This window comes from Rousettus aegyptiacus, unplaced genomic scaffold (genome assembly GCF_014176215.1).
Source record: "Rousettus aegyptiacus isolate mRouAeg1 unplaced genomic scaffold, mRouAeg1.p scaffold_m13_p_4, whole genome shotgun sequence".
Taxonomy (NCBI): domain Eukaryota; kingdom Metazoa; phylum Chordata; class Mammalia; order Chiroptera; family Pteropodidae; genus Rousettus; species Rousettus aegyptiacus.
Window position 1 is genome coordinate 88,228,450 of NW_023416307.1, and position 20,087 is coordinate 88,248,536.

At 34.7% G+C, this 20,087-nt stretch overlaps 1 protein-coding gene across 1 annotated transcript in view; it reads right to left on the bottom strand.

Annotated features, from left to right (window-relative positions):
• AADACL2 (arylacetamide deacetylase like 2) overlaps positions 1-19,078 on the bottom strand; it is a 33,900-nt gene extending 14,822 nt beyond the window's left edge. Inside the window, 1 exon segment of the mRNA XM_036219666.1 lies at positions 18,989-19,078. Within this exon segment, the coding sequence (XP_036075559.1) occupies positions 18,989-19,078 (90 nt within the window).
• Positions 19,079-20,087: the final 1,009 nt, after the last annotated feature.

The following is a 20,087-nucleotide window of genomic DNA, read 5'->3' on the forward strand; positions in this document are numbered from 1 at the left end:
ATGCAATACAATATGTTATAAAAGAAGAGACATCTAAAATCAATTACCTAAGCTTTCATCTTAGAAAACTAGATATAGAAGGGCAATGTAAGACTGAAGCAAGCAGAGAAAATAAATAATAAAAATTAGAGCAAAGATAAGTATAACTGAAAGCAGAAAAACAATTGAAAAAATTGACAGAACCAAATACTAGTTCCTCGAAAATATCAATAAAATCAACATCTAGCCAGGCTAATCAAGAAAAAATAGAGAAGATACAAATTACTATATCAGAAATGAAAGAGGGGGTCATCACTGCAGATCCCATGGACATTCAAAAGATAATAAAGGAATATCCACAAATTCTATGACCTAAATGAAATGAACCAATTCCGAAAACTCAGAGGGAAAAAGATAATTTGATTAGGCCTATATAAATTCATGTCGCTGAATCAAAAATTAATAAACTTCTGAAAAAGAAAGCACCACGCTCAGAATGATTCATTGGTGAAATCTACCAAATGCTTAATAGAGAACTTATAACAAATCTTTAAATCTCTTATAAAAAACAGAAGTAGGAAAAACGCTTTCTAACTCATAATATGAGGCCAGTATTACTCTCACACTAAAACGAAGTAAACATCACAAGAAAGGAAAATTGCATGCCAATATTTCTCATGAAAATAGATGTAAAAATCCTAAAGAAAATATTATCGATTTAAACCTGACCATGTGTACAAAGAATTAACACCATGACAAAGTAGGATCTATTCCATGTAAGCAAGGTTGGTTCAGTATTCAAAAATCAATTAATGTAATCCATCACATCAATAAGCTGAAGAAGAAAAAGCATATGATCGTATCATTAGATGAAAAAAAAGTGACAAAATACAACCCTAATTATGGTAAAAATTTCTCAGGAAACTAGAAATAACAAGGAATTCTTCACCTGATAAAGACAATCAACAAAAAGTCCTACACTAAATGTTAGACTTAATTTTGGGAAACTGGATACTTTTCCCCTAAGATTATGAGCAGGCAATGATGTCGCCTCTTATAGCTCCTATTCAAAACCATACTAGAAAAACCAGCTAATACAACAACAACAAAAAGGTATATAAATTGAGAAGGAGGAAATAAAACTGTCTTTATTTACAGATGACATTATTGCCTATGTAGAAAATTCTTTAAAAATCACACATAAAAAAACTCAAACTAATAAGTGATTATGGCATGGTCGAAGAATATAAGGTTAATATACAAAGTCAATTACTTTCCTATATCCCAAAATTAACAAGAGAATTTGAAATTAAAAAAGTAATATTATTTAAATTAGTACCAAAATAAAAAATATGTAGGAATAAATCTAACAAAATATGTCCAGATTCTATACAATAAAACTATAAAATTCTGATGAAAGATATCAAAGATTTTAAAAAGGTTGATAGATATATTCCATGTTCATAGAAAGACTTAATAGTGTCAGAATGTCAATTATTTTCAACTTACCCTATAGATTTCAGGAAATCTTAATCAAAATTCCAAGTTATTTGTGGATATTGTCACACAGTTTCTAAAGTTTATATAGAAAAACAAAAGACCCAAAAATAGCCAACACATTACTGAAAAAAAAAAAAACACAACTAAGTCAGGGTATGACACTATTCAAACTAAAGACTTACTGTAAATCCACAATACATGATGGTATTGGTGAAAGAACAGACAATTATAGCCATGAAACAGAATAGAGGGGCCAGAAATAGACCCACATTAATATAGCCAATTGCTCTTTGACAAAGCAGAAGAGACAATTTAATTGAGAAAGAAAAGTGCTTTCTACAAATGGTCTTGGGACAAGTGGACACCCATACACTTAAAGATAATATACTTTTCACAAAATTTAACTCAAAATGGCTCACAGTACTAAATGCAAAACTGTTAAAATTCTAGGAGATAAAATCATACAAAATCTAAGCAATCTTGAGTTTGGTTATGAGATTTTAAATATGATATTAAAAGCAGGATCCATAAAATAAAAAATGATAATTTACATTAAAATTTAAAATGTCTGCTCTGTGAAAGATGCTGTTAGAATAAAAAAACAAGCCACGGACTAGAAGAAAATATTGTAAAAAGCATGTCTGGTAAAGGGTATTTGTCCAAAATATACAAAACTCTCAAAAGTCAGCAATAAGAAAACTGAGGACTCAATAAAATATGGGCGAAAGCTCTGAATATACATGTCACAAAGAAGATGTAGAAATAGAGGATAATTATATGAAAAGATGCCCAAAATAAATTTTTATTGGGGAATTATAAATTAAAACAACATTACTGGCTAAAACAAAACAAAACAAAACAAAAATTTTGACACTAGCAATTGCTGGCAAGGATGTAAAGTGACAGAAATTCATTGTTGGTGGGCATGCAATATGATACAATCTCTTTAGAAGACAGTTTGACATTTCTTGCAAAGCTAAATATAGTTTAACCACATGATCCAGCAACTGTACTTCTTGGTGCTTCTCAATTGAGATGAAATTTATGTCCCAAAACTGGAAGCAAGCAAGATATTGTTTAATAGGTGAATGCATAAACAAACTACAGCACATACAAACAAAAAAAATATTACTGAGCAATAAAAAGAAATGAGCTGTCAAAGCATGAAAATACATGGATCAGTCTTAAATGCATATTTTTTAAGTGAACACAGCTAGTTTAAGAAGGCTATGTACTATATAAAACCAACTATATGACATTCTGGAAAAGGTAAAACTACAGAGACATTCAAATTATCATAAGTTCCCAGGAGTTTGGGGAGAGGAGGTAGGGATTTTTAAGGGTGGTGAAACTGTTTTGTATGACATTGTAATGGCTGAAACATGATACCATGAAATTGTCAAAACCCATACACTGTACATAATGAATCAACCTTGATGTGAACTGTGGAGTGTTTACTAGTAATCCATGAATATTGGTTCATTCATTATAACAAATGTACCACATTAATACAAGATATTAATAACAGAACTGTGTGCGGGACAGTAGTGAGTAGTATATAAGATTCTCTAGTATCTGCTTACTTTTTCTGTAAGCCTAAAATTGTTCTAAAAAATAAAGTCTATTAATAAAAAAAGTAAGAATAATCTTCATGAAGGTTAGAAAACAGAAGAAATAAACAAAAGGCTATAATAGCAAGCTTAAACTCTAACATATCAATAACTACCTTAAATGTAAATGGTCTAAATTCACCAATTAAAAGACAGAATTAGTAAAATAACACACTCTGACTATATGCTCTTTACAATGAGTTCATTTCAAGTTAATCAACATAAATAGCTTAAAAGTAAAAAAATAAATAATTGTTAATCAACAAAATTTAAAATGTTTGCTTTGTGAAAGGCTACATTGAGAAGATGATTAAGAAATTAAAGACTGGGAAAAAATATTTGCAAACCACATATCCAATAAAGAAGTGTGGTTGACCCTCGAACAACATGGGTTTGAACTGGGTGAGTCCACCTATACATGGATTTTTTTCAATAAATACATATAGTACTGCAAATGTATTTTCTCTTCCTTATGATTTTCATAATCACATTTTCTTTTTTCTAGTTTACTTTATTGTAAGAATACAATATATAATAGATATAACATAAAATTTGTATGACATAGAACACAGGGTCTCTGACTACTCTTGCCCCAGATCATTTGTAGGACAGAAGTTCAATACTGAGAAAAACAAGATGAGGAGACCAGAGGCTACTGCTCCTAGCCAGTGCCCAGAGTAGTTGCTAAGAGATTTTTCCCAGAGTAAGAAGCATCCCATAAGAAGAGATAGCTTCAAAGGTCTCCCTAAAAGAATTGACTTCATTCAAAACAGAATGTGGCAAAGTTCAAGCTTAAGTACTCTCTCAGAAACAGTGGAGATTTTGGTAGTAAATAATTAAGAGAAGGCTGATAGCTCTGTGAGAACAATAAGCTAAATTTTAGGCCAGATACTACATTAGCGAGAACCAGGAAAAAAGCTAAGAATTTTTCCCCTGCCATCAGAACAAACCTCAAAGATTGGCATCAAAACTACCCCCACCTAAATTTATTGGACCAGACTATAGAGCAATTTACTTACCAGGGCATTATCTAAACAATAAAGTAATCCATCAGCAATTAGTGGGTGTGATACACAGTGAGTTAAACAAGAGGCCTTGAGCATGTGCCTGATTATAGAGAGCTCCCTAAAACCCCAGGAGAGGTAAGCCTGGAGACAAGGACAGGCTCCATAAGCCATAGGTAGAAGTTTGGGATTTATTCTGAGGGGATTGAGAAAATATGGCATATTATATAAGGTGACCATATGTTCCTCTAGCCCGGGGCCATCACAACTTATTCACTGTTGCAATTATCTTGGATAGTACAAGAAATTATTCGGTCATCCATCTATAAAAGGTTTTCAGGGTAACCACATGTCTGACCTCATGGAATTAGGGTGACAGGGAAGAGCTTTTGGAAAGACACTCAAACATACACAGATCTGTTGACACCAAATTGTATGTGATGGAAATCTTGGCAGAGAGTATAATCATCTTCTCCCTGCTTCATAAACTTGAAACCAGAAGCCAAAAATTAAAAAACTCCCAGATCCACAAATGCCTGATCTTTGAACTGTAGAGCCATATCTTTATATTTCAGCGAGAGGAAAAATAATAAAAGCAAAAGCCCAACTCAAAGCAAAGTGACCAACAGCAAGTGCCAATAGGAAAAACACTCACATCTATTGAGTCCAGAATGAGAAGGGGTCAGCTCTATGTCTTCCTCTAAAATTGTCATAGGCTGCCTGAAGGTCCAGGGAAGCACCAAAGGTTGAGCCATGGAGAGCTATAAAGTGGGTCAAATTCTTCAGGTGTCTTTCACCCCATTTTCTGCACTTTTTCCTCCACTTACCTTCTGAATTCTCCCAAGTCTGAACTCCCACCTTTCTCAGATCTTCTCTTTCCTGCAGTTGTTATACACTAACTAAATCACTTCTAATTCCCTCCTTCTAATCAAAATCTCCTTTCCTTTAGAGCAACTGATCTGATCTGTTATGAAAACATTAAAAACAACAGCAACAACAAAGTAAAATGGACTAAATATGTACATGTCAGGCAAACTGGCATGTTTTGATTAAAATAATCACAATTATTATTTTGCATATCTCCCATCCTTCTAAATATTATATTGTTAAGTCTCAAAAGTATGATATTCTACCATTGAAATCGTAGACACCTATATGTATGATCTCTGCAGAAATGGTAGACTTCAAAACAGGTTTAGGAGGACTCTGCCTCCAGATGCAGACAGCAGAGGCCAGTCAGAGGACATGACATCTGCAAAGGCAAGACAAGGTCACTGAGAAGTACCACTATTAACTCCCACTGGAGCACACCTTTAACAATCTCACTTCAGCTAAGTCATTAAAGCATTATGATTCACTAGTTCTACACTTATATGCACCAACATAATAATAAGAAGAAAGGCTTTCCATTTAGAACTTGGATCATATCTAAATAGGATGCTGTATTTCACTATAACTAGATCTAACCAGCCAGGATGATAAACCCAGCTGTCTGGTCCAGCCCAGAACCTAATGGAAGACTTTACACTGAGAAATAAACAGAACCATTTTAATCAATTAAAAACAGATTTCTAACTTACGCCACCCTGTCTAGGGTATGTTTCAAATCCCAGTTAATGTATCCACAGGATACTTCCTCCTCCTAATGTAAAATTCCTGGATTTTTCTTCTCAATGACCTAGAAAGTGTTCTTTACCTAACAAATAAATAAATTCAGCACTTACTTACTAGATCACTATTGTATTTATACATTAACATCTTGGTTTGGTGTTTTGATATATTTTATATTGTTTTAAATTAACCCTAATACTTTAAAGAGTTTTATTGTATTCTTAAAATACCAGTTCTACTCTAAATTCTAACAGGGGAGTCTGGATGCTGAAAATGAGTCTCCTTGAATACTCACACAGCTATGGGTACATTATCACCCCTGGAAGTGTGAGTTTTAAAAATAATAGGTCAGTAAATATATTTCCTAGTTTCAAAACTCAGTTTCTGTGGGAGGACCATGACCAGTGATTATGAATCTGAATAAACTCTAGGAGAAAGACTTTGGGGGAGTGTCTCTGTTGGACTGCTGGACAAAGAAATCTCACATTAAGACTTAATGTCCTCTACCCTCCGTAGCCAATAGCAGAGTATATGTTGATTTTGAAGTTTTTCCTCCTAGACCAGGTGAACCAAGTCAGTGTATAATGCTCTCAGAAACAAGATTAATTTCTGCCACTCTTAGTTCTTAAAACTGAATTCAAGACAGTGCCTCAAGGATAATTTGTAATTGACTCTTTATGATCTATAACATATTATAGATCACAAAGAAAAATCTGGATCCCTTTTGCCAAGTTCCATTGGGTCTTCTTTAAGCTCTAATCATAAAGATACCCTATGTTTTGAGAATACAGGGACTAATTCATTCCTTGTGAAGGTTCGAAGACCTAAATATGGAAGACAAATTCCATCTTTGATATAGTGTAAACTAATAGTTAGCAAACTTGATTAGCCACCATTCCCCGATGTCATGTCATGCAGTGATTGTTAGGCTTTTCTTTAAAACCTTTTCTTACTCAAATTGCTATAATGTGTCATTGTGAACATCATCAAGGGCTAGAGATTTTATATGATTAAGGAATTGATCTCATGGAGACAGACTGTAGATTTTCTGTCAATCACAGCTGGGCCTAACATAAACTATTAAAAACCAAGTAAAAATGAGAGAAGCAATTTATATCATAAACAAACTGCTAACTTACGTAATACATATTGAGCTATCAGAAATCACTGAGAAGATCAAAAATCCCCTTTTAAAAATTAGCAAAAGATATGAGAAAATCAAAGAATAAGAAATAAACTGGTTTTAAAATATATGAAAGGATGCTCACATATATTAATTAAAAAGGGGAATGAACATTAAGCTCATAATAAAACCACATATCGCTGGTCATGTCAGTAAAGAATTAAACCTTTGTTAACATGATTTATTGCAAGAAAGAAAATGAGGCAATATAATTTATCATTTAAACCAGAACACTTCTAAGAGTGAAATAGGTATTAATAACTATTAATAACTATTCATAATCTTCTATAGTTCTGGCTAACTGATGTTTGTACAACTTATGGAATTGTAACACTTTCATCATGTTTTTTTTTTCTAAATGGGCAGTAAACACCTTGATGGAAGGTATCATAAGACTTTTTTTCCTTGTGACTCCTAAATTTTTACTACTTTTTAGTACTTTGCATATGATGTGTGCTTAATAAATAAATTTAAATAAATTAAAAAATGGCTTAATGAATTCACTAGCTTCTAAAGAGACTGAAGAATGGGACATATCAAATCCATCAACTGCAACGGTGTTTGGAATTAAAACTAGGAGAAACCAGTGATGAGAAGGGCCTAGACAAGAGGTGGAGTAGAGGTTATGATAAATAAAATGTTCTGTCTTCAAAACACCTAACAAATAGAGAAAGAGGAAAAGAAAGTACTTTTAGGAGACGAAATTGCAGCTGTAGGTATGTAGGAATAAAAGGGTCAATCTATATAACTAAGAAGGTTAAGTGTAGATCTCCAGAAACTTTCAAAACCTGTATAGTTTGGGGCTTATGGTTGGGGCTTATTGTCTCAAATATGGAATAAATTTGGCATTTGGAATACATCACTGTAGTAGGCAGAATAATGCCCCCCCCCCCGCCAAAGATGTCCATATCCTAGTATTTGGAAACTGTATGTTATATATTCCATAGAAAGAGGGGTTTAAGGTTGAGAAAAGAAGTAAGATTGCTAATCAGCTCATGTCAAACAAGGAGATTATCCTGGAATACCTAGGTGGTTTCAATATAATCACAAATGTCATTGTCAGAGTGATATAATTTGAGAAAGACTACACCAGCCATTGCTGGCTCTGATGATGGAAAGGGATCGATCACAAGCCAAAGAACAAAGCAGCTTCTAGGAAATGGAAAAGCCAAGGAAAAATGTTCTCCACTAGAGACTCCAGTAAAGAATGCATCTGTGCCAATGCTGATTTTAGCCCTGCGTGACCCATTGTAGACTTCAGACCTAAGGTACTGTAAAGTAACAAATTTGTGTTATTTTAAGCCACTAAGTTTGTGGTAATTTGTTACAGCAATCGCAAAGACATCCACCAGCAGTTATAACAGCAGGTAGTGTTATAACTAACTAGTAAACCTGCCAGCAGTTATAAAACATTACCACTAATTAACATATGTTCTTATCTCTGCCCTAAGGAAGTTAGAGAATAACCAAATAGGTTTTATTTGGAAATATGGTAAAATTTATGTGACATGATGATTGAATTACTCTAAATAGATTACACGTGTTTCCCTGGCTCATAGCAAGCCCTCAAGAACTGTTATTTATTATTGAAGTATTGTTGTTCATTATAGCTGAAACCAAAAAAAGAAGAAACTCGGGAACACAGGAAACTTCCTGAGGCTCAAGTCTTAGTAGATAATTAGTAGGGGACTTTAGCTTCCAGAGAGTTGTCTAAGGGCTCGAGTAGCTGAGTGCAGACTGAGAGAAAATACACAAAGTTGTGTACCACTGTGTGGTTGGACCCTGGTGCGTCTGGGAAGATTTTCTCTTATTCTGGCAATGATGTATGTCCCTTCAAATACTATCACTAGGAACTGAAGGAAAAAGATCACAGGAATAACTTATAGAAGGTTTAAAACTAATTTCATTTTCTCACAGGACCAAGAAATGTGGACATTTCCCCAGTCCTACTCAGAAGCTTCCAGCATCATTGTACTTTAACTTGTTTTTCTCACTAAAAATGAGAAAGGCAACAATTTTCTGGAACAAGTCGACAGGTTTTTACCTTTGTGAATAACAAGCAACATGAAAACCATTATTATAGCTTCTCAGTGATGTTACCATTACACAGAATCTGTGTCAAATAAATATCTGTGGAGATTTGGAAGTTTTTCTGAGATTGACATGGGTTCCAGAGTGTGCTCTACCTCAAACAAGTTTCTAATAAATAATATTTTCCCCATTTTCTCCACGATTAATGCAAATAATTGAGAAGAGTATTATATGTGTCTAGCCTTACAGAATCCCATCCTTCTCCACACTCTGCAATCCAGGCCAAACTCGACTACTGGTTACTCTAACGCATCAACCACACAAGGCCACTGGAACTTTTGTCACATCTCTCTGGAACGAACCCTTTCATGTTCTCTTTTCACCCACCCTCTGTGGAACAGCTTTTAATTTCTCAGCTCAACTTGACATACCTCTTCCTTGTTGCCTCTTTTGAACCCTCTCAGGAAAGACTGACCACTTTTCCCTTTAGTGCCCCCTCCTAAAGCAGCAGAGACTTCTAGCCTAGTACCAATAACAAGGTACTGTACTTAATATGTATAGCAGGCAGGCACAAATCTCATTTTCTCAGTGATGTGTGCAAGAAATGACAAGTTTCTTATTTTCTGTCAAAATTTGTTTCTCACTATAAATACATCTCTATTTTATGTGATTTACATTTTGAAATTTCCACTTTCAAAAAATGTCCAGTTTCATGCCAATTTTTCTGAAGCATGCTTTTGTAAGCATAGAAACATTTAAAGTTGTTTCAGATATTATCTAGATTCCAGTGGATCTGTTTTTTTGTCCTTGTTTCCTTTGGGTTTTTATCATGTGATGTTGCCTCCTCATGTGCCTAGGGATACTTTTAATTTCTCTTTGAGTATCTGACATTGTACTTGAAAAACTAGAAAAAATTAGAGACTTAGGATCACGCTCCTTTCCTCTTCACTTTCATTCTGATAATCTCCTCAATCAACTTCATCTTATTATAAGAGTTGGGAGTAAATTGAACAGTTACTGGTAGAGGAAAATTTATTGTAGGTCATATTTACTCATGAGGTTTCACCCCCTGGAGTTCCAAATGATATTTTGGAGATGTCTATCAAGGCTGCGCCTTCTAAAAAGAATATGGACTTTAATTTTTGTCTTTCTACACTGTGAGTACTGCAAAAAGTCTGCTCAGCCACCTAACCTCTCAGAGTGAGCTCATACAGAATGAGCAGACATCTCTAGGGGAAACTCGGTAAACTACAGGTTACTATTGGTTTCTTCTTTACCCAGACATTGGTCCTGCTATTTGTCCACACCATGTTAACTATAGCACGCCCTGAGGCAGATTTTTAAAAATATTGTATATTGCTTTTCTAATTGTTTGTAATAAAAAACTAGTTTTATTACTTGGTTCACTATTAGTGGAAGTAGATATCTGTCCCACTTTAATTCATTAACTCATAAAAATGATAGGCTCAGAAAAATTTTTGTGTACAATAGCAAAGGCATGACATTGGTTTTTCTCTATCTGAGTAAAAAGACTTTATAGTTACAGGTAGTTAGTATGTGCGGTCTTAGGTTGTGAATTCCATAAGGCCTACTTGGAACCTATACAGCTAATCTATTTTAGAATGGATGTAAAGTGTCCACCAACATGTAGATGTTTAGTTTTGTTCAAGTATTAACATTAAAACTACTGATATTTACTGCAGCCCTTAACATGACATGTTGATTCCTTCATTAACAGAGGGAAACAAATTATTGCAAATGCAAGTCCTCACTATTTCCTACTACACTACTGAAACACAAATGTACTCTATTTATATGTAACCTTTTAAAATAAGAAAACTTTATTTTTTAAACATTTGGGTAAATTTGAGTCTCATATATATCTGAAACTCTCAATTTTGTTTTATATATTTAAAATGTGAATTATTTCATGGTTATGTGAATTACTATTAAATTACTATTATTCTATATGTTTTTGCTTTTAAAAAAAGTTTCAATCTTTCCTTTATTGATTTGTGTATTTTATGCCTTGTCCAAGAAATCCACCAACATGCCCTAAAAATATTCTGTAATTATTTCTAGAATTTATGACTATCCCTTATGTGAAATAATTAATCCGAAATTGAGTTCTATGTATAGTGTGTTATGGGTCCAATTTTTTTCAATATAAATATAATTTCTTAAATATTTTTGCCATTTATATGGCTACACTGTCTTATATTTCATATCTGAGAGCAATGCTTCTATTCTTTCATTTTCTTTTCCATGAGTCTACATCTATAACTTTGAAACATTATCACACTATTTCAATTAAAATAACTTTATTTTTTTTAATATCGCAGGGAAATTTCTCAACCTTGTTCTTGACTACATGACATTGTCTTTTCAGCCTCAACCTTTGTCTCATTTAAATTTGGAAACAGATTCTCAAGTTTCATTATAATTATTGAAATTTTTTTGTAATTTTAATTAAATTATAGGTAATTTTGAGTTATATTGACAACTCTGATATGAGGCCTTCCAGTCCATGAGCATGGTATATCTCTTCATTCATTTAGGATTTGTTAATGTCTTCTAGTAATATTTCATTGTCTCCCAAAATATCATAGAGATCTATGTTAATTTTTTTGTTAGATTTATTTCTGAATACCTGATATTTCTTGTAGCAATTGAAATGGTAGCTTTCCCCCCACCCCCTTATAAGTGAAATGCAACTAATTTTTATTACTGGCTTTAAATTACCAGAAGATTCTTTTGATTTTTTATATAACTAATCGTATCATGAAAAAGGTGGTATTTCTTCTTTCTTAATTTCTAAATTTTCTAAATTTAGTTTTCATTCCTTACTGTGCTTTCAGCTAGGACCTTCAGTGAAATGTTAAATACAAAGGATGCATACCAATGTCTGAGAGCTGGGTCTTGCTGCCACCGCCCAGCATCATGAGAGAGTACTGTACTGCATATCACCAGCCTGGGTGATGATCAGAATTTAAAAATCAAAGTACAATTTCTACTGAATGTTTATTGCTTTAATACCATCATAAAGTTGAAAAGTCTTAAGTCAAACCTCTGTAAGTAGGAGACCACCTGTATTTATAAATTCTCATTTAGCCTGTAATATACTTATACTATGAATATTCAAACTTCATGGAATCCATCTTTTATATAGTCATAATTAACCTGAACTCCCACATTTTGAAGCCTTTTGAGAAACAAAAGGCCATCTGCTATTTTGAAATCATATTGACAGGTGAGCTTTAGGTTGATGACAAATTCTGTACCTGGGAATCATGGGTCAACAAGGGTGATATCCTATTATCAATAAATCCTAGAAATGAATAACTATATCTTCTAAGAGTTAGTTCACTCAAACTGTAATCCTTTCTATACTTCTTTGAAGGTAAGGAACTAGTAAACAAACAAACAAATCTTTTGATTCCATAGACATATGTTGATTTTTTCCCCCATTGTTTGGCAAATGTTCTTTAGTAAATTAGTTTTATCGTCAAATCAGACGTCGCAAATGAAACATGCTAACTTTCTAGGTAAAATGGGGGTATGAGTACAATCATGTGTAAGCTAAGATAAATTAAAGCTTGTTTCTCAATTTTATTTTATTTTTTACTTCAGGATCACATTGCACTTATAAAAACCACAATAGTATATTAGTCAGAGGCTCCCAAAATACAAGATGAGATATTTCATTCCAACAAAAATTAGTATAACACATTAATATTTTTGAAACTTTGATATCTTTTAAGTACATGAAAAATTATCACTTTACTGTTACTTTTCTAATGTTACTTAACTAATCATAATAACTTTACTACTTTTACAAATATATTTTAACTAAAATTATGGATAAAAATATACATATGTATACATAATGAGGAATATTTCAGGGTATACATTAATAATAATAAAAATATCACAATCATAAAAACTAAGGAGGAATTCCCAATTTTATATATTATTCAAGTACAAATTGAACTTTATGCAGAAAAAAATTAATAATAATAGATAACTTCCCTTCTTGAGAGTGGCTATACATAGAGTGGTAGAAAATAAATAGAAGAAATTATTTAAAAAATTGCTAATATTCATGATTTTGAAAGTCAGGACATTGTATTTAGAGCCTCTTTTTTATTTCAGAAGAAAAAGGTTTAACCTTAGATTTTGGGCAAGGAGATGCCCATATAGTTTTCTTTTCTTTCTCTCTGGCCTTGCAGATTACAGGAGAGAAGCTGAAATTAATCTCCCAGGAGCAGTCATCCCAGGAGCAGACCAGCATTTGCAACAATGAATTCTGGATGAATGGATAGACCTGCAACCACTCCAAGTAAAAAGCTCAACATTGGGAAGATGTGTCTGTAAGTCAAACTTTCGCAACTGCTAATTCCAAAGGAATTAGGTGAAATTCAGGAGGCATTTCAAAAGAGAAAATGGAATCCAACCACCTTTACAATGCTCTCCCAAGGTGATAGAGGTTCCACAAGTTTAAATGAAAATGAGCAAAACAAAGTTTTCTGAAGGTCTCTCTAGGCCCCACGTTTCTCTCCAGCATCCTCAGGCAGATGATTTACTGAACCAACAGGATCAGCCATCACCTTCAATTTCAGAAGTTATTGAGAAGAAACTCTCAGTGAATACCTACACTGGGAGAGGCAAAAGAGACTCTATCCACACCCTTCTCAGGCATGTGCTTCTGGTTCAGAGATATACGAAGTCCAAGTGTTCAGTTTCTTTCCTTGCCAAATCATATTAAAGTAAAAGTAGAAGTTAGGTATTTGATCTAATCCTTGGCACTGTTGAAAAAAAAAATGAGTAGACTTTTATTCTAGTAGGGGTTGAACAAAACCTCAAATTTTAAACCAAAGGAATCTAAACACAATATCAGATGATACATTATAAAAAGTTATCAGGAAAGGAAAAAAACAGACTAAAGTAACTTTGTTATTGTGATGTCTTGGACCACTGTTGTTTCTTCCTGTGCCAAACTGCTGAAGCTAGTTTACTGAGATGATGAGAATTCCTTTCCTCTAGACACACATGCAAAGCACGTTTGTTTATGACAGTCTCAAGACAGCCTAGTGTGCAGGGTTATCTAAGAGTGAATACCAAACTCTTCAGAAATACTTGGGAAACTAAGTAGCCACTATTCACATAAGAGAGCTAGACAAGGAGGCTTCCAATTGCCTGAGCTAACCTGATATACTAGCAACCTGAGGAATAGCAATGGAAGTTACTGTCTGGTTTCCACCATAGGGCAGGTCAGAGGATTCCTGGCACGGAACCTAGCTAGAGTCATCTTGTTCAGTAGTTAGGTAGCCATGAGCAATGGGAGCAAAGTCCCAGCTCTATAATCATGGGAATAATGACACTGATGGCCCAACCCAAAAGCTGCCCTTAGGACCTCCCAGAGAAAATACATTTTTCAAATAAGAATACCCCTCTATCCTGGAGTACAAGGAAATAAATGCCCATAGCATAGCAACCAGTTTAGGCCAGCCACAAATGCTTGTGCAGTAAGGCGTACTCTGACCTTTTCACCTCAGCCTCATTATACCATCTGTCAATCAAAATGACCTCAGGTGCCAATCAGCTAGCAGCAGCCTTGCAACCTCCCATCATGGCCCAGATATAAGAGAGACCTCCCCACCTCTACAAGGCTACAGCCCTATCTGGTGTAGCCCATTTCTCTCTTGAAATGTAGTTCAATAAATCTTGCTTTTCCTAAACTTTGCTAATCTGTAATTCTTTACTGCAGTGATGGAAAGGACCGAGGCCTACCCAGCACCGCTGGGGCAACGACGGATTTAGATAGCTCCCAATGGAACAATATGATAGTGTCCAGTGTGGTGAACAAGAAGAGCTGCCAGGGAAATACATGCTATCTCTAGAACATCTCACATCTGACAGTCATCTGGAGAGGAAGCAGTTGTGCTCTTTATAACTGGTACTCTTCTAGTAATTCAGGGAAGGCTTTGTTCAAGACCAGCACTGGTGTCAGAGACATGAAAAAGAACTCCAGTTGCTAGTGGACAACTGAACTGTTATTTCCTTGAAACCAAATTTTACAGAACTTGGCGAGAAAGAATAGTATGAAGATGAGTCTACAAAAGCCATTTCATTAATTAAAAGTATTTTTAAATCTAACCAGCACAGAAAGAACAGAGTTTTGTTTTTATTTTTCTTTTTTTCCTCTAAGAACAACCAAGATGGAGAATTAAGGGTAGTATAAAGAGGCAACAGCAGCACATCAGCGTGGTCACAGATTAATGATACTGGTCCAGTTTATAAAGCAGCAGCCTTGGCCCAGAACTCCCCTCATAGGGGAGGAATACTGATAAGGTGCTTTCCTAGCAGGTGAGAATAGTCTTAATCACAAGTTCCCCTTAACAGTTCCAGAAAATTGTCTTTAGCATTTTTAACCATCTAATATATGGCTCTAACTTTCCTATCCCGGAAGCTAAATGTAATAACCTTCTTCTCCCAAAATAACTTCATTTTTCCAAAACTCCTTAATATAAATTGCCTGTTATTCAACATTGAATTATAAAACATGATTTTTTTTAAAAAAGGATAACCAATCAGAGACAGAAAAAGGAAATAAACCAAAAATTAACATGATAAATCCATATAAAAACACAATTAATAAAGACAAAAATAAGGAAATTTAAAAAAATTCTGTGGGCAGTAGCAAGTTATATCACACTTTAATACATTTTTGTATATTACCTTAAGATTTTACAGAGTATTTTAAATTATACAATCCCTCTGCTTTAGAGATAAAGAAACTGAAATCCAGAAAGTCTGACTAAACAAATTTACACAGCTAGAAAATGGCAAAGCTGGATCTAACTTCATTTTTGAGATCAGTGTGCAATCCACTGTAAAAATATCTATAATTAATTACTAAGTTCTGTAAAAGAGCCTATAATAAGTCAAAGAAAAGAGAGATTAACGAGGACTAGAGAAATCAGAAAATGTCTTTTAGGGGAAAAAGAACTTGACCTTATCTGAAAAAATGCCTAGGATTACAAAAGGTGAATAAAGCATAATAAATATGAATGATATGCTATGTGGCCTCAAAGTAGCCATGTGTCACATTGACACTGAGAGCCAAAGATTTTCTCATGGGAACATGTCTTTGATAACAGGGCCCTGGCCTGACTTAGGAAACTACCACTCCCCCTTAGATGAAGCCTTTGTCAGGGCTATTAATAAAGAGGCTCCCTTCTTTCAGGCCATAGATGAAAGTGGACTTGGATTAGTTGTAATGTATATAGTAAACTTTCGAGCAACTGCTAAAAAAAAAAGGCAAAAGGAAGCAGAATAACTGACATGCCAAGAAAGAACGGAAAATGAAATTATATAAAATCTTCAATTAAAACCATGAAAGGCAAAAACAAAAAACAAAAAATACCAAAGCATGACTAAAATAAGAATAAAACAAGGGCAACAAATAAAAAATACTAATAAATATAGTAAATATTAATCCAGCTAATCAATAATCACTTTGAACATTAATGGTCTAAATGCATGAATGAGAAGACCAAGGCTGTCAGTGTGGACCAAAAAACATGACTCACCTGTATATTGGCTACAGAAAGACACAGGCAGATTACAAGAAAATGGATAGAGAAAAATGTACCATGCTAACAGTGACCAAAAAAAGCAGTAGTTATATTAATTTCAGACAGAGCAGACATCAAAGCAAGGAGAGTTATCCAAGATAAAGAAGGGCATTACATAACGATAGTTCATTTGTTGTCTACAGGGCTTTCTATTCCTAAAGAGACAGGGAGGTACCTTACCATAAGTGCAATTAGTGTTTAATATATATATATATATATATATATATATATATATATATATAACCATTAGTCCCGAGCATTCTTTAATGTTGTCTGGCATGAATATATGCGCATAATAAGCAAAGGAAATACAAGTCCAAAGTGCACAGTTTTGCACCCCTGGTATTCTTTTCTCTGGTCTCTGCACAATGATCCATTTACTATCACTCCACATATAGTGAATGTTGAGTAACAGGGAAAATGTGGACCCATCCCAGGTAATATCATCATCTTAGTACCTGGAACTACTGTTCAGTTAGTCCCAAGGCTGATATAGTAACTATGCAATTACACAGGCTTTGAAATAGAGAGCAAGTCAACTATGAACCATTAGCAAGCAATTAAAAACTCACACTGTGGCTTTCACCCAGTGATACGAGTTCAGCAACACTTTTTTTTAAACATATATATAGAGCACTGAATACAACCAAGAAGTCTGATTATATGATTGATTTGTTGTAAATTTTAGTGAGAAGTCAAAAAAAAAATCTGTCTACTAATATCTAGTCAGCTGTAGGCTAACATCATTGAAACGACACATTAACAGTCAAAAACCACTACTTAGTGAACTGAGCGTTGGACATGAAAATTCATTCTTATTCAAGCTAGATCATTCAGTGCCTGCTTATTCTGGACATTCAATACATCTTGCAGTTTCACCATAGGGAAATCATTTATTCTGTAAGCAAATATTTACCGTGTGCCTTCTTTGTTTGGCAAAGGATTACAAAGGTGAGCAAAAAGCTGGCACGGTCCACATCTTTCTGGAATTTGGTGTGCTTGTCTTTCTGAGTTTCGCTTTCCTAAGGCAAGTTTTGAAATTCTTATCCTATAATTGTCTAATTGTTGCTACGCCCATGTTTTCCTACTAATTTTGCAACAGAATCTGCCACTCTTGTCATTTCTTTCTGGTTTTTATCCCCCACCACATAGTTTCTCATTGAAAGTCTGTTTTCTTTTCTTTCTTTGCATCAGTTTTAAACAGAAGTATCATTGTTCTGAAACATCTGCAACATTTGCACAAGTAACATGAGCAAAATGGTAAAGTCAATACAAGTGGAGAGATTTTTAAAAAAATAATCAAAAATAATAATATTGTGCTGTGTTTCCCCTCTATCCTTCAGCAATTTCTACACCTCATTGGTGGTATTTTCCCCCCATTTAGGCAACAAATATCTACTTTTTCCCATCATCTCAAAAATAAGAATTTCCTCTGACAATTACCTTTTACTCTATAGGTCAGAGAACCAATGTGCGGGTTCTTCTACCTGCTAAAAATGTTCATCTATATTATGCATTCAAGAAAAAAGGAATAAGCAATAGGAATATGTATGACTTGAACTCACTGCAAAGATAGACTTGGGCCAAAACATTAATTATTATTTAATCCCTCTGTTCTTCTGTTCTAAAGGGGATTGAGTCGGGGAAAGGTATGTCACGATGGTGCTATGGGTTCTTAGGTACAAGTGTCAGCTCAGAATCAATAGCACATATCCTATGAAGTATTTGGATATTTCTCTTCTCTCAGTGCAGTTATTCAGGTAAATAGCCATATATCCTTTGGGCAAGGACTGAGAGAATCACTACTCAATACATACACTAGCTGTGACACAGGAGGGTCCTTCTTAAACTCAACTCATTCTATTCTTCAGTATATTGCCCTGAATCTAAAAAGTAGTTCAGTTAGTAATATCAAATCAGGAATTGTGATTTCCCATTGCAACATTGACACCAGTCTTCTGATCATCTTTTTCTTTTCTGAAACTGGATAGTAGATAGATACATAGATAGACAGATAGATAGATAGATAGATAGATAGATAGATAATAGATAGATGATAGATAGAGATAAGGACACACACACACACACACACACACACACAGAAAGAGAGAAAGAATCAAGAAAAACCCCATGAGCTACCCACAAATCTTGTCCCTCAGAACTCTATGGTCGCTTGGCCATTACTACAAATTTCTGAGGTTCAAAGCCCCCTAGTAAATAATCTGACTGGCTGTTTGTGTTGCTGCAGATTCGAGGTTCTGAAGTAAGGGGTACAAGGCTTGGGCAGTTGGAAGAAGATGTAGGGAGCTGTGGGCAACTGCGACATAGCTCTTTATTTCAGCGAGAGCACAGCCAGCCTCGCAGGTCATCTTTATATACAAGGTTAAACAATAGTGGCACACTGTCAGATAATGGAAGCCTGCGCATGCATACCAGGCACGTGATTACGTAAGGGGAGACGTGCTGAGTTACTTCTGCTCGGAAGTTGCTAAGGGTGTCAGGAGGGAGCCTCGCTACAGCCATCTTTCTTTCTCCGCACACTATTCCTTATGGTAAATATGTTAATCTTTTTTCTATAATGATTAAGAGCTGCCACATGGTTTCTGCTAGTCCAGAATTTGTCACACCCAAAATCCAATTTCATACTAGCATCTGCTTCCACAGGCTATCACTCAGAGAGGACAACCACTACCAAGCTTTGTAATGATGTTGATGCACTGTTTACCAGTACATTCCTTTGCTCAATAAAGAGAATATTCTCTGGACAATTCCAGAAAACAGCCATCTTATGAGATCTTGGATCATATATGTTAGATCAAATCTAGTACTTTCTTTATCTTATGATGTTTTGAATCATTCAAGGGACTTACAGTTCTAGAGAGAGAGCTCCTCCCAGAGGTAACTAATTCCTGGGGATTGGGGTATGGAAAACTTGCTTAGAACACACCTTTCATGTGCATACTGTCTGATCCAGTGCTGTGCCCTGACGCATCTCCTTGTCTAACTCTCATACACAAAGCCAAGATTTCTCATGTTCTAAATAAACCTAGAGCCAGATACTAGACAACCAAAACAGCCCCTTTGCCCCTAAGCCTACCAGAATTATTCAAGTTAGCCAACTCTAAACTATAAACTCTGTGCTGACTTGCCTTTTCTACAGAAACCCCAATAACGGCTTTGGCCTCAACTCTCCCCTTTATCCTGCTTCTGACTAAATCCTGTATTTCCCCTGTGGCCCTGCATGACATGGCATGTCCCCTTGTTTCAGGAAATGTAAGCAATAAATTCTTTCTTCAACGGCATTGATCCCTTCATTCAGCACTCAGTTATCTTTATTAAAATCCCACAGGTATAATTTTAATGCAAATATGCTTATATATTTTAAACAATTTGATTCCTTTCTCAACATTTTATCAAGTCATTTCCAACATTTCCATTTCATTTAGTGGTCAGCCATCATTTTGTCCAAAATTTCATGGACTACCTAGCACCATATTTCTAGGAATCCTTGACAAGGCATTAAATCTTCAGT